General features: G+C 44.8%; 4 protein-coding genes across 4 annotated transcripts; 2 read left to right on the forward strand and 2 right to left on the reverse strand.

The window, feature by feature from the left end:
* Positions 1-82: 82 nt before the first annotated feature.
* BYT42DRAFT_550196 (uncharacterized protein) lies at positions 83-2,484 on the reverse strand (the record flags this gene model as incomplete). The annotated part of the gene is made up of 4 exons (XM_051566117.1): positions 83-91; positions 160-1,939; positions 2,007-2,272; positions 2,344-2,484. The coding sequence occupies 4 exons, from the start codon at positions 2,482-2,484 to the stop codon at positions 83-85; spliced, it is 2,196 nt and encodes a 731-aa protein (XP_051418435.1).
* Positions 2,485-4,215: 1,731 nt separating this feature from the next.
* BYT42DRAFT_589567 (uncharacterized protein) lies at positions 4,216-5,974 on the forward strand. The gene is made up of 2 exons (XM_051570392.1): positions 4,216-4,675; positions 4,806-5,974. The coding sequence occupies exons 1-2, from the start codon at positions 4,391-4,393 to the stop codon at positions 5,793-5,795; spliced, it is 1,275 nt and encodes a 424-aa protein (XP_051418436.1). The 5' UTR covers positions 4,216-4,390; the 3' UTR covers positions 5,796-5,974.
* A 1,889-nt stretch (positions 5,975-7,863) lies between these two features.
* On the forward strand, positions 7,864-9,010 carry BYT42DRAFT_505817 (WD40-repeat-containing domain protein; the record flags this gene model as incomplete). Its single annotated transcript, XM_051565052.1, has 2 exons — positions 7,864-8,147; positions 8,221-9,010. 2 exons carry the CDS (start codon positions 7,864-7,866, stop codon positions 9,008-9,010), a joined length of 1,074 nt encoding a protein of 357 aa, XP_051418437.1.
* Positions 9,011-11,374: 2,364 nt separating this feature from the next.
* BYT42DRAFT_160440 (uncharacterized protein) lies at positions 11,375-13,211 on the reverse strand. Its single transcript, XM_051562323.1, has 3 exons — positions 12,591-13,211; positions 11,798-12,152; positions 11,375-11,719 (listed from the first exon to the last, which is right to left on the reverse strand). Exons 1-3 carry the CDS (start codon positions 12,855-12,857, stop codon positions 11,466-11,468), a joined length of 876 nt encoding a protein of 291 aa, XP_051418438.1. The 5' UTR covers positions 12,858-13,211; the 3' UTR covers positions 11,375-11,465.
* Between the last annotated feature and the right edge of the window lie 24 nt (positions 13,212-13,235).

Consider the following 13,235-nt stretch of genomic DNA (forward strand, 5'->3'; position numbering starts at 1 on the left):
CGCATTTTTTGATAAAAAATGTAAAAAAAAAGAACCAGCATGCATTTTCGCTGATTCGTTTTTGTCTAAAATTAAATTCGTTCTATGCCCACTATAAGAAAAAAGAAAACAAAAAGGTTAATGAACAAAGTTAACAGGACAATGGTAATTGCGACTTACCAGATCACGAAGGTATTTTCTAGTATTCATCCATTCCATGAGTAATTTGTTGGCTTCAAGAGTATCGAGGTTTTGTTCCTGTTTCAACATATCGACAAATGCTTCATGAACACCCTTGGCCATGCCTTTGGCATCACCACACACGTAGATGGCGGCGTCCTTGTTCACAATAAAATCGTACAAGAGGCTCGAATCCTCGCGCAACAAGTCTTGCACATACGTTTTCTGACCGGGGATCTTACGGCTTTCAGCGAATCGATACCGGTTCACAGTACCATTGCTGACAAAGGCTTCCAACTCGTCCTTGAAGAGGTAGTCCTTGGTCTGATCTCTAAAACCATAGTACATCCAAATGTCACCAAACTCGCGTCTAATATCGCGGGAAGGATGGGAGGTAACACCGCCCATGGATTGACGGATTCGGCATTGTTCCTGACGGTGTTCCAAGAAACCGATAAAGGGGGCCACACCGGTACCGGGACCGATGAGGACAAGAGGTCGCTTGGTGTCGGAAGGGAGAACGAAAGCATTGGTATTATGTTTCATGAAAATAGGCACGGTGGGGCGGGGTTCGGTCAGCACCACGGTTTTGCCGCTATCAAAGGGAACGTGACCTGTCAATCGATCCAACCAAGGGGTGGCAACCCCCTTGCGACCAATTTCGCCAATTTTGTAATCGACAATGTTAAAGGCCACTTGCACCTTGCCTTGGTGTTTCAGGGGGGAATTGGCAACGGAGTAGTAACGGGGCATATGGGGCGGAAGCACATCGAGCAAACGAGCGACAGGAGGCTGGCACGAAGGGAAAGTGGTAAGGAAATCGAGAAGGGTAGGTGATAGGTCTCGCAGAGCATTGAACTGAGCTACGCCTTGCTTGCTACAAATATACATGAGCGCGGTCTTGTCGTGATCATCCGTAGCATATTCGGCCAATACACGCAACAAGGCTTTGCGAGGCGTGCTGGTCAAATCGACGCCGTAGCGAAGCAATTCTCCCAAGGTGACCGAGGAAGCTTTGTGCAAATGGGAAGGCAAATTGTCACCTTCAATCTTGTACAGCCTATTCAGTTGATCGGGCGATGACAACTTGGCCAACAAGGCTTGAACCAGTTCTTCATTGTTGGGGGCAAGGATTCCGATGGCGTCACCGGGCTGAAAATCGATCTTGTCCTCGACTTCCAATTCAACGTGCAAGGTTCGCTTTTCGGCTTGCTGCGACGAGAGGCATTTGACCTGGGTGACGGGAGCGTCAAACAACGGGCTCGGGGTGGCAACGAAGTCAGGGACGTGATCTGGTCGTGTTTCGGCTTCACCGGTGGGAATCAACTGTACCACAGCTGCCGGCAATCGAGGGATGGCGGTCAGCTTGACATTGGGCTGCAGACCGGAAAGATCGATGGGTAACTTGTGACCGACAGCAATGGCCGGTGTGTCCACCAGCGAATTGGGTAAATCGGTGTATTTCTTTACTGGATCTGGCAGCGTCGTGTGGCGTTCACTCAGCGAATAATCGTTGACCTTGGATTCGTTTTGTTGGACCATCGAATTTGGTTGATCCACGTATTTGGCGACTTCTGGCAACAGCTCGTTTTTGCGGGCCGTCATTGAATAGGGGCGATCTGCCACGTTGAGATTCTGCACGCCCGTGGTCACGGCTTGCACGGACGGTTCGTCGTCGACAGCGTTATCGGAGGAGGCGGTGGCATTATCGGATTTGGCGAGTACTTTGGGTAATTCGGCCCACAACTTTTCGATCCATGGGTCCACCACAGATTCCAGACTATTTAAAATAGAAAGATGAATATTTTATCGCAATATGGGATCGCCTTGATCTCCAGCCCACTCACCCTTCGGCGTCATCGGCGAGGCCTTTTGGATAAAAGACAGTAGCTCCGAGTTCCTTGACCTTTTTCTCGAGGCGTTTGGCGGTATTATTAAAATTGCTGTAGTTTGTATCACCGAGACCGAGGAGGGTAACTTTGGTGTTGGCCAAATAATCCTTTTGTTTCTGCCGTCTAATGAAACGCCAGAATTTAATAGCATTGTCCGGAGGATCGCCATCGCCGGTATTGGATGCCACTAAAATCAGGACTCCAGCTTTTTCGAGATTAGACTAAAAATTCAACAATTCCGTTAGCAGGTGCAACGAAAAACAGGTTGGCAAAAGTTGTCACTGAAACTGACCTTTTCCCATTCGTCCATGACGAAACATTCTCCCGTATAGCCTCGTTTTTGAGCCTCACTATGGATATTCTTGGCAATCCACTCAGCATTGCCAGTCTGAGAAGCCCATAAAATAAGATATGACGAGGCAAGATCGGACATTGTTGACCGAGAATCAAGGAAAAAAAAGGGGGGTGATCGAGATGGAAAAAGAGGTAAGAGACAGATCGCTGCCGCAGCCGATGCCGATGCCGATGTGACGGTCAATTTGGAGATCTCAACCAGAATGCCATGGCCCTTTGATTGATAAGGTTTAACAACAAGGACAACATAGACCAATAGAGATACAGCTTTTTGATCTTCGCTTAACAGTGCCAGAGATTGGGATAACAGCTCAATCGAAGAATGCGTGTGTATGCGGCATACCAACAAATCGATAATAGTTTGCTTTAAATGATCAAGTAGATCTTCAAAATAGCCTCGCTCTTGTGCTTTTTTCAATAGCCACATTTATATTTCTTGTGAAATAATAGCTTATCGCATGCCGGATCGCAGCTGTTCATTAAAAGATAACACAAAAAATGTAACAGAGCACTTCTTACAAATACAGTAACATCCATTTTGGGTGGTCGATAGCGCTTTTGTGGGATGGAAGAGTGGCGCCACAAGAGTTGTAATAGGCTAATCAATAACACGAGGGGGGGGGATCATCCTTATCAAAATTGAAAATATTGTATATTACCTTGCAGTCAGCCATGCTGTATACACCGCGAACCAAGGTGGCGTTGGCATGACCATCTTGGATTTTCTGTTCATCAAAAGCACTAAGCGCATCCTGAGAGAGAGGGAATGATGGAATGAGAAAAGGGCTTAAAATCAAATGATGGGCACCAAGGTAAAGTGATGAGTTACCTTTAACCTTGAATTTAACCCTGTTCGTGCTATCCTGTGTGCATTAAGTGCAAATATAAATTTGATAAAAAGCAAGCACCATTCATTAAATGGAGGGGAGAGGGAAATTAAGGAAGAAGGATTGTTGCACACAAAGGAACTGAGGTACCGGACAGGTGGTACATCAGTAGTGCAGAAAGAAACGAATGGAATCATTAAGCGAATCGATGCACACGGCTGGAGTACCAATCATGCAACTGGTGGGAGTTGTCGCAGCTTTTGATGCATGGGTAAATGACATGGTACTATTGTCATCTTGGTAAATGCAGGTGGCACAAGATCCCATGATAAATCATCTGTTCGAGAACACCCACACCCACACACGATTATCGACATTCTTGCCACTGAATTCCATGCAATCATGGTACACCATGACGTGAGATGCATCAAATCAAAAATAAACACCTCGTCTAGAATAGGTGCGTCCGTTGGATGATGACAAATAATGAGCTTGATAGATGGTCTGTGTGTACTGTACCGTCGTTGATATGTCTGCAAAGCGCTGGTTGTGGCAGTTCCTGTTACTCTCTTCAAAGGACAATGCAGACATAGGATCGACAAAAGCCTCCTAGAAATAAAATAGACTCTATGCATAAAATGGCGTTTGATAGTTATCTTTATTTTTTTGTTTTCTCAGCTGAAAAGATCTGCACTAAGGTTGCTTTTTTTGGAACATGTCATTCAAAAAACACAAACGCATCATGCTTTTTTTCAATTTTTTTTTTTTTTTTTTTTTTTTTTTTTGAAAAGGGATATTTTCTTTCTCTGATGAATCAATAATCATGAATCCATTCAACGTTAACCATTCATACTAATATTGTTCACAGTCTTATTGATTCGAATGATGGAAAAGGGCTTGTTCGTCATCACAAGGACGGGTCTTAGGGGAGACGGCCTGTTATGGCATGAAAGAACCTTATTGGTTCTGAAAATCAATTATCCGTTGCCATGAAAAAAGAGAGTTTCCAAACCCTTCTTTTCATATCTCTGTCCTCCCCACTCCTTTCTCTCTCTCTCTCTCTCTCTCATTTTTTGTTATCAACTACCGTAATTTTTCTCTTCTCTTTTTCTATCCTTTGGCTTCTTTTATTCATTTCTCCAACGTGGTATACTCGTCATGTCGACGACGTTGTCGTTCACTCAATCGGATCCTGTCCCTATACCCCATGCCAGCGACCAGTTCTCCTATAAAGAGCTCATTAAGCAACTGGCGTCGCAAGCACCGACACCTTACGGAGCCATTCCGCCTCTGCTGAAAAAACGCAAAGCTAGAAAGAAGAAACAACTAGAAGCGCAGTTGAAAAATGCATCTAAACAGCGAACACCAGTGCGCCGCATGTCCCATGTAGAGAATTGGGTCGCCGTCGACAGTAAAGAGAGTCTGCCAGATGAAGAAGAATTGGTAAGTGGAATGGACATGGCTCAACATGGGACGGTGGTTAAACGGACAATGAGGAACATGGGGGAATTCCATGGCATGAGTGTCTCATTCAAAAGGGAATGCACTTGGACTTATTTTTTCTGGTGCATAGGTACGGTCATCTCCGTTTCTGAATTTTTTATCAGCCGATTTCTTGACCCAAGTGTTACCGCTCCACATGCCTCCACCATCGCTCAGTGATCCATCGGCATTTGATCAACAAGGCGAGTTACTGTCATTTATGCAGCGTGACCACTCAATGCGGGATAGCCCCAACCGCGATGCATTAGCCCCGATGCCGGTCCCGCGTATGGACAAACGACTACAAGAGGTGCAAACGGCTGATGAAGCGCTGGAGGAGGAAGAAGACGACGACGAGGACGATGAGGACGAGGATGACGACGAAGAGGACGATGGAGAAGACGATGATATGGCAAGGTCATTAAATCCCGCTCGCACTCGACGTGGACGACGACGAAGATCGAGTTGGAAGAGCGAAGGTGAAGATGAAGAAGACGAGGAAAACGAAGAGACTACGCGAAGAAAAAGTTTGATAGGGCGACGAAGTATTCCTTCCTTTTCAAATGCACAAACCCCCTCGACCTCCACCACGACGTCGTATGCCATGTCGTCCTCCCCGCCTCACCACATGGAAACCCACCGTGCCAAATGGTCCCAGACCATTGCCCAACTTCGGCGCTCGCTTGTCCAGAGCACGTCGCCACCTACACCCCCACCCTCCTCCTCCTCGTCGTCGAAAAAAGATGGTTTCATTCCTATGCCACCGCCACCGCGTCGTCGGTCCACATCGAAGCGTCGACGTTCGGAAGCCACGACGCAGCCACGGTTTAATCCTGACACAAATACATACACTAGAGATACCCGGTCAAACCCTGATCATTTACGAATGATATCCGCGGAACTGAATATGATGCGCGCTCACAAACTGTTCAGTCCTCTGAAACCTCGAGGATTCTTGCCGCGGCGAAAGGATGCCTTTGTACGCGGAGCTGGACGCCGCCAATCTCGTTTAAGATTTGAAGACGCTTCAGAAACCGACGATCTGAGGAGAAAAAATGAACTCGTCCGTGTTCCATTGTAGAACATAATGAATCACTTTTTTTCTTGGTTTTCACGTCTTTTTTTTTTTTTTTATATCGCGATTCATTTCTGTTCTTTTTTTTTTGCGAGGGGGGAGAGGAGGAAAGAAATTCTTCCGACCAAGAGACGGCGTCGATTTCTTCTGTACATATCACCACTTTTTTTTTTTTTTTTTTTTTTGAATTATTCCACATTCTTTCGTCCATTCCAAGCCAGGCCAAGCCAAACCAACTCAACCCATACAGTAATAAATACACACGCACACACACATTACACAAGAGACACGCCAGCACCATCCTCCGTCAAGAAAAACCAAGAATAGAAACACGACCCATTTGAGATGAGACAGCAAATGTGTACACGAAGCGTGCATACAATCAGATAAACAGATACACAATTTTTTTTCGGCATCACCCGTTTTGGTCATTGCGCCGTAAATAAAAGGAAGCTGACAATATACATCAAAGTAACAAAGTGATACGCGGGAAAAAAGAAGAGGGACTAATATAAAAAATTTCAGGTCAATCAAGTAATGAGCAACGACTTATAAAAGCCTCAAACATCGACCAGGCCAACTACCGACGGTTTTTACCAGTCAGAAAAATGGTTTCCAACTATTTGACATTGCTGTCAAGGCTTGTAAGCTGAGTTTGGAAACTGACATTCATAAACACGAGCAGCAGTAGCCGTAGCAATAAAAGTTCTCTACCAAGGGGGTTTATTGCTATCAGCAGTACAACTAAAATGTTATCTTTTTATCCTAAAGTGGTTTTCCTTGTCAATACTCGAAACACGTTACGTCCTTCAATCTCGTCTACGAAGTCCATCAGCCATCGAATCCCGTCTGGCTTTGCAGTTAATACACCGCCAAAGTGAATAAGCCATCGCTTTATCGCTTCTTGTCCCCTTTAAAAAAGCAAGAATGAATGCATCATCTCTTGTGCAATGGACAAGAAAAGAAAAACGAAGCACTGGGACTATTAGCAAAAAAATGTAAATATAAGATACTTGTCAAATGTATGGAAACCATTGAACGATTAGAAGTGTGAAATATTAGGCCGACGCTTGGTCGGGGCAGCACCCCAGCTCATATCATATCAAATCATATTCAGGCACAAAAAGTGATTTAGAACTGAATTTTGAGGTGCAGCAAGTGTTGAACAGATATTTTCGAAGCTACGTATATCCGATAGTAATCAGTAGCAACATGCCATCAGATATGTCGCCAAGTCCTGTACCGAGTGGAAGCTTGTGGTAACATCACTTCAAAGTATTTCTGCGGTAATGAAGGATATTCATTGGCAGCAGCTGGAGCGAGTGAGCAGATTAGGTTATCAATTCAGAACCTCAGAGCCGATGGTAAAAATGAACCCACATGCTGTTGAATGCTCAATGTAGGTTGAAAGTATTAAAAAAAAAGGAAAAACCATCCACGGATTGATAATCTTGGGCACGCATGGCAGACGATATTTCATTAGCACAGACGCGTCGCTGCAGGGATCAGCGACGGCTTTGTCTGTTTGACATTGATGCAGTAAGTTGTGAACACTTTCCCTTGAATCAAAGCCGATCAGCTTTTTCTTCCATCAGAATCAAAGATCGATGTTCCACCGCTCCACACTATTTTTCCTGTGATCGAGAACTCCGTTCAAAAGGCCGTTTAGAAGATCTTTAGCACGGACGCCCACAATGCATATACCAAAAAAGTAAAAATAAAAAGCCCAATTAGGGATATAAACATGGGTGATGTAAATGAAGCTCCCAAGCGTTTTTCAAGCTTCATTTTGAAAACATTTCTCTCGATGCCAAACGACTGAGCATGATGCTTTCAGGTAACACCGCATCTATTTCCGGCAAGGTTGTATATAAGGGCACTGCACTTTTTCTTTGTGGAAGGTCCTCCTTTGGCCAACATATTTCTTTTTTTGATAGTCTTTTACTGTTTACTATTCACCTGGTATACTTGACGGACATTCATCACTCTGAAGATATTTCACCTCCTGCGACTCCACCGAGCTACGTACCCACGGGATCTGGTCACCATCAATTATCGTTCGTCGATTTCCCACATGGAACACACCCGAAAATACAACATCGCGGCCGCATGGGCCCAGGGAGGCCAAGTTAAAGTCGTTGAAGAAGGATTTGCCGATGGACTAGTGACATCACTTCAATTTGATGAGAAATTCATCGTCGTCGGTTGCGATAACCATCGAATCGAAGTTTTTGATACTAATACAGGACATAAAGTACGGACGTTAACCGGCCACGAAGGAGGCGTCTGGGCTCTTCAGTTCATGGGAGGCACATCGCAGGATCCCGAAAGGACATTGGTGTCTGGTGGTTGCGATAGGTAAAGAAATTGCCAATGGGCAGTGCTTACATTGCTGCGCGGAAGGGGTAGCTCATGATTCAATTTTATTTAGGGACGTGCGTGTGTGGGATTTGAATACCGGTCGATTACGGCATGTTCTTTCAGGCCACACATCGACGGTACGATGCATAAAGATGAAAGACAAGGAAATTGCGGTGACGGCTGCACGCGATGCCACGTTGAGAGCCTGGGATATTCGAAACGGTAATCTGCTGCACGTTTTTCTTGGTCATCAGTCCAGCGTTAAATGTCTCGATATTGCGGATGATTTGATCGTTTCCGGCTCGTACGATTCAACAGCACGTATATGGGATTTGACGACGGGCCAGTGTCGACATGTGCTGGTGGGCCATCTGTCCCACATTTATGCTATTGTGACCGATGGATACAGGGTCGTTACGGGATCACACGAGTCCCACATCCGCGTGTGGTCGGTGGAAACGGGCCAATGTCTTGCCACGCTGTATGGGCACACCTCTTTGGTAGGACAACTGCAGCTGTCCGGCAATGTGTTGGCGAGCGGCGGTTCGGATGGATGGCTACGCATATGGGACCTTCAGCGGTATGAATGCGTCCAGCAGATTTCGGCCCACGATAATTCGGTGACTTGCCTTCAATTTGATGATCGTCGTCTGGTCAGCGCGGGCAACGATGGCCGCATCAAGCTATGGGACATGAAACAGGGAAAGTTAATACGCACCCTCACCCAGCCTTCGAAAACGGTATGGAAGATCCAGTTCACCGAAACCAAAGCCGTTGTCCTGATGCAACGGCGGAGATCACCCGAAGCCGAAGGCGCGAAAACGGTCATGGAGATTCACAATTTTGATTTTGGCAATTAATCCCTCAAAAACGTGCATATCGCAGAAACATGATGAACATCGATACCAGCTTTTAACCGCTCTACTTTCATCAATCTTGTGTCCTCTTTTCCGTATTTCTCGTACTACCTCATCCTCCTCCCGTAGTAGTCGTCCTAGTCTACTGATATTTCTATGTTGTTACGAGAAAAACCTTACGCTGCTGCTGTGCATCCCCTGAAAACTTTTCTTTCTCTTTTCTGAATAGCCCACTTACTTTTGGTCTGCATGTATAGAACATGTTGTTCGTATTATGGGTCAGTTGGTCAAATCGCTGATAGGTGCTGCATTTGTGGGAATTGAGAAATAAGGTTCATCAAGCCAAGTAACGTTGTATCCTAGATCATTACTATATTAATGATCATTATCGACGCACCATCTGCTTCAGCTCTGAATCTGTACACATTGGGTATTTACGCGTGTGCGTTGATAGGAGCAAGAGTGGAGGCGTGCTCGAACCAATTGGGGATCACCCCATCCTCCTTGCTTCATCCTGTTTGCCTTTCGCGAGTTTATTGATCTTGCATTGACCGTAATGCTGGCAAGCAGACAAGGTTTCCGCTCGCTGTGATCGGATGATACTCGAGTATGATACTGAACTTCCATCCATACCCAAACGACAGTGTCGCCAACGTCCGCAGCTGAATTGGTCCTTCGCGCAAGGTGAATACAACCGTGCTCGTTCACTCGCACGGGCTCGTCAAAACGTTTCGATGACAGTAATTGAAGCGTTACTATTGCCCTTTCTTTCAGCTGATGTTTTCCACTTCGTCGTTCTCTGCGGTTATGGTGTCCTGGCGACGACTGTTCCCTTTGTAATGCAGTCTTTCATACTTCCCTTCGCACCTGTTCCCTCTTTTTCCCCAGGTGTTGTCCCTCTTCTCTCCTTCTGGTCCCTTCGCTACGCTATTCTCTGGGACAACGTAGTCTAATAGGTTTGGGTTTCCTTGTTTGGTCTTTTTTCCCAACCTTCGTCATTACAGCTTTTAGACTTCGATAATTTCCCCTCCCAAAGGCCAGATAATAAAATGCCATTCTCAAGACATCATGACTGATTATTCTTTATTGGCAAGTGCAGTGTGTATTGCCCAGTGTTGCAGATAATAAGGGTATAAATTAATTTTGTAAGCAATTGGTGCATCATCTTGTTACCGACCAAGCGCATTTCTGGCATTGCGAGCAATGTCTGAAATGACTATGTGTACAGCATCCGTGGAAACAATGAGTCTTTGATTCTTGGTCGTCGACTACGGCCACTGCCGCTCCTGTTCGTATCTTGCAAGAGTATCTGATTGTTTGTTTGTACATGCTGATGATAAATTGCCCAAGGTAAGTTTTGGCTGTATCTTCCAAGCATGGAAAACGCCAACACCCGCCATTGCAAAAGTCGGTTTAAGTAGAAAAACTTTGACCACGCCGAGATCCAATGAAAACAGGGGGTTGAAGCTAGGAGGTGAAAGCTGAATGGTGGAGGTTCTGCCTTGATAGTGTTTGGAGGTAGGATTATATTTGGTCTGCCACATCCGATGCTTGCCAAGCCAGCGGGTGGTGTTGAAGCGTTCTCCTTTGAATGGATCGGAATAGACAGACTGTAGCAAATCAATTTTCCAACGTGTTTGCTTAAATGAGTGTATGCCGGTCGTAAAACAAAAAAATTGGAGGACGATCAAATGTTCGACTGATCGATCTCAAGAGTTTGGTAGCCTTGAGTTATTTCAGGTGAATTGCTAAATCAAGTTATTGATGGTATTCTGGGTGTTCCGCCCTGTATCGATCTATTCTGTACTTGATCGAAGTCCCCTTTTTTCTTTCTCCTCTGGTCAACCCCTGCTGGTTTTTCATTATCCTCTTACAGTATCTCTTATCTTTCATTTTGCAATTCTCTTAACTGACCAATACCAAATCCCCATGGAGCCCTTGTTCAAACATTCAACATGCCAAACAATGTATCCATTGAGCAGGAAAAAAAGAGCAAATGTATAATTATGACATAGATGGGATAAAGGAGTGAAATGAATGGAGGGATAGTGCGAATGATAAGAAACGCTTGAGTGGTTGCCTCTTGGCTTTCAAGTTCCAAGGAAATAACCGTTGGGGCTGATGCAAGAAATACAAAAAGGACAAAATAGCGAGTGCCGCCAGGGCAAAAAAGTACAATGATGATTGCAATGGACATATGATGGAGAAATAAAATAAAAGGAAAGAGGAGAAAAAAAAGCGGTATCGTGATGGACTATTTTCTCTCCTTTTTCCATTCAAAGCAAGAAACAAAAACAAAAAAAAGTCAAAAATAAACACAAAACAGGAATAATGAAAGACATCAACGTCGAAAATAGAACAAAGAAAACGTATTCAACAGGGCGAGTGAATGAAAATAAAGAAAGAGAGAGATGAGGAAGCAAACCAGTGCCAAAGAACCCACAGTATCCTGTCACTGTTAATGACAAGCGGTAGGGATCAAGGCCGGAGTGGTCGCCCACCAATTTTCGGCTCGTTTCGTTTCGACCAATGGTTTGCCATGGGTGGATGAAATCTCATCTAACCATGTTTCTGTGGGCCAACTTTGGTTTGGCGACGACCGCTTTTTCTTGTTGGCTCGTTGAATCAGTCCAGCAAATGCTTGGAAAGCATTCGATAACGTCCGTTTGGGAGCCGTTCGACACTGCGAAGCATGATGTGTGTTGATCGAAACTGTTTATCGCATACAGTGTGAGATTCATCATTTTTTTCTCGACCCGAATGAAAATAAAAAAATAAATAGAGGGTTACCTGATGGTGACACGGGTTTCAAGGTTGGATGAGACACACATCGTCGGGGAGCTCTTCGGATCGACCATCGAGTGCACTTTTTCAGACGGACCGACGAGGCAGGACCCATGCTGTGGCGCGAGGTATCGACAAATACCTCGGTAAATCGGGAGCCCTGCAACATACTGAATCGAGACGATCCCGACCGGGAAACAAATGGACGAGTCTTTACATTCGTCGTTGTCGTCGTCGTCGTCGATGAAGTCGTGGTGAAAAGATGTTCCAACGATTCGAGAACAGGAACTTGAGGCAGACACAGCGTCCGAGTTTGGTATTGCTGTAAATGAGGATCAAAACTCGATACTTGCAGAACGCCCTGATGGAATTCGATGGTAGGACACATGATAATTAAACGTTGATAAAGTTCGTGATGATGTTTCGTAAGTCGGTTGAGGGGAAAGAAACGAATAAAGGCGTATCACAAGAGATAAGGAAAGTAATGGGGAAGTTTCAAAGATGAAAGATGGATGAACAAAACCATGGCCAAATGAAGCATGATGTATTTATACAAAAAAAAGAAAGTCCAAGTAGACATGAGAAAACAAAGTTCACACTCACTCATCTCTTTTTAAGGGGTCCGTCCAAAGATGACAAAATGAAAAATTTCTGCATTGGAGACCTGCTCCTTATCCACCACACTCTTTTTTTTTTCTTTCCCAGTCTCCCCCTAATAGTTTCTTTCCAAGGCTTACGTGATGGCCCAGATTCCTGTAATACTTGATCCGAAAAAGCAAGGAAGATCCATGCAACCAACCAAGAAAGAAAAGTCTCCATTAGCTTGCTTGCTTGCTTCGTTGCGCATAATCTTTGTCTTGCAGAAGAACGAGGAATACGCAATTTTATTATCCACAACAAAAAGCCCATCAAGGTTACCATTTCCCCCAAATATGGCTATGGCTTTATTTACTTTGTGGACGGAGTGGAAAGGAGTTGAGGGCAATCTAGAAGCGGAGACCTTTTGGAAAGGAAATTGAAGGATAAACCAACAGTTTCTAGACCCAGGGTCGATTTTCTTTTTCATATGACAACGATGAATGTGGTCTGACAGGTGCTTTGGTACCCGTCTCAGCTTCTTTTTTTGTTCCCTCCGCTTAGCTTCCTCTCCTCATCTCCTTTTTTTACCCCAAATAGAGTATATCCGTACAGAGAACGCATTGCCTAAGCTTTATACTTTCTTTTTTTTCATTTATACATACAGATGGCGATTTGTTCAAGGCCCCAAAAAAAACCATTTCAGCCCCGTTCCGCCTGATGGGCTTGCCCATCATTAGTTGATATGTCTATCGCTAGTATGAATATTCTCGGGCACTAGTGTCAGATATCATGTAGCTACTTATTTACCAGTTTTCTTTAACGTATATTGCTTGCACTCTCAACATTGAACCATGTGTTGGCAGGG

This window comes from Radiomyces spectabilis (assembly GCF_025331425.1).
Source record: "Radiomyces spectabilis strain NRRL 2753 chromosome Unknown BYT42scaffold_18, whole genome shotgun sequence".
NCBI classification, from domain to species: domain Eukaryota; kingdom Fungi; phylum Mucoromycota; class Mucoromycetes; order Mucorales; family Radiomycetaceae; genus Radiomyces; species Radiomyces spectabilis.

Bases quoted from the DNA above. Each gene is read 5' to 3' on its own strand.
- BYT42DRAFT_589567 (XM_051570392.1), top strand. From the start codon at position 4,391: ATGTCGACGACGTTGTCGTTCACTCAATCGGATCCTGTCCCTATACCC. The intron at 4,676-4,805 runs GTAAGTGGAATG...TCTGGTGCATAG, and splicing joins TGCCAGATGAAGAAGAATTG to GTACGGTCATCTCCGTTTCT.
- BYT42DRAFT_160440 (XM_051562323.1), bottom strand. From the start codon at position 12,857: ATGAAAAAGAAAATCGACCCTGGGTCTAGAAACTGTTGGTTTATCCTT. The intron at 12,153-12,590 runs GTTGGTTGCATG...GAATTCCATCAG, and splicing joins ATGGAGACTTTTCTTTCTTG to GGCGTTCTGCAAGTATCGAG. The intron at 11,720-11,797 runs GTAACCCTCTAT...TGCGATAAACAG, and splicing joins GAAACCCGTGTCACCATCAG to TTTCGATCAACACACATCAT.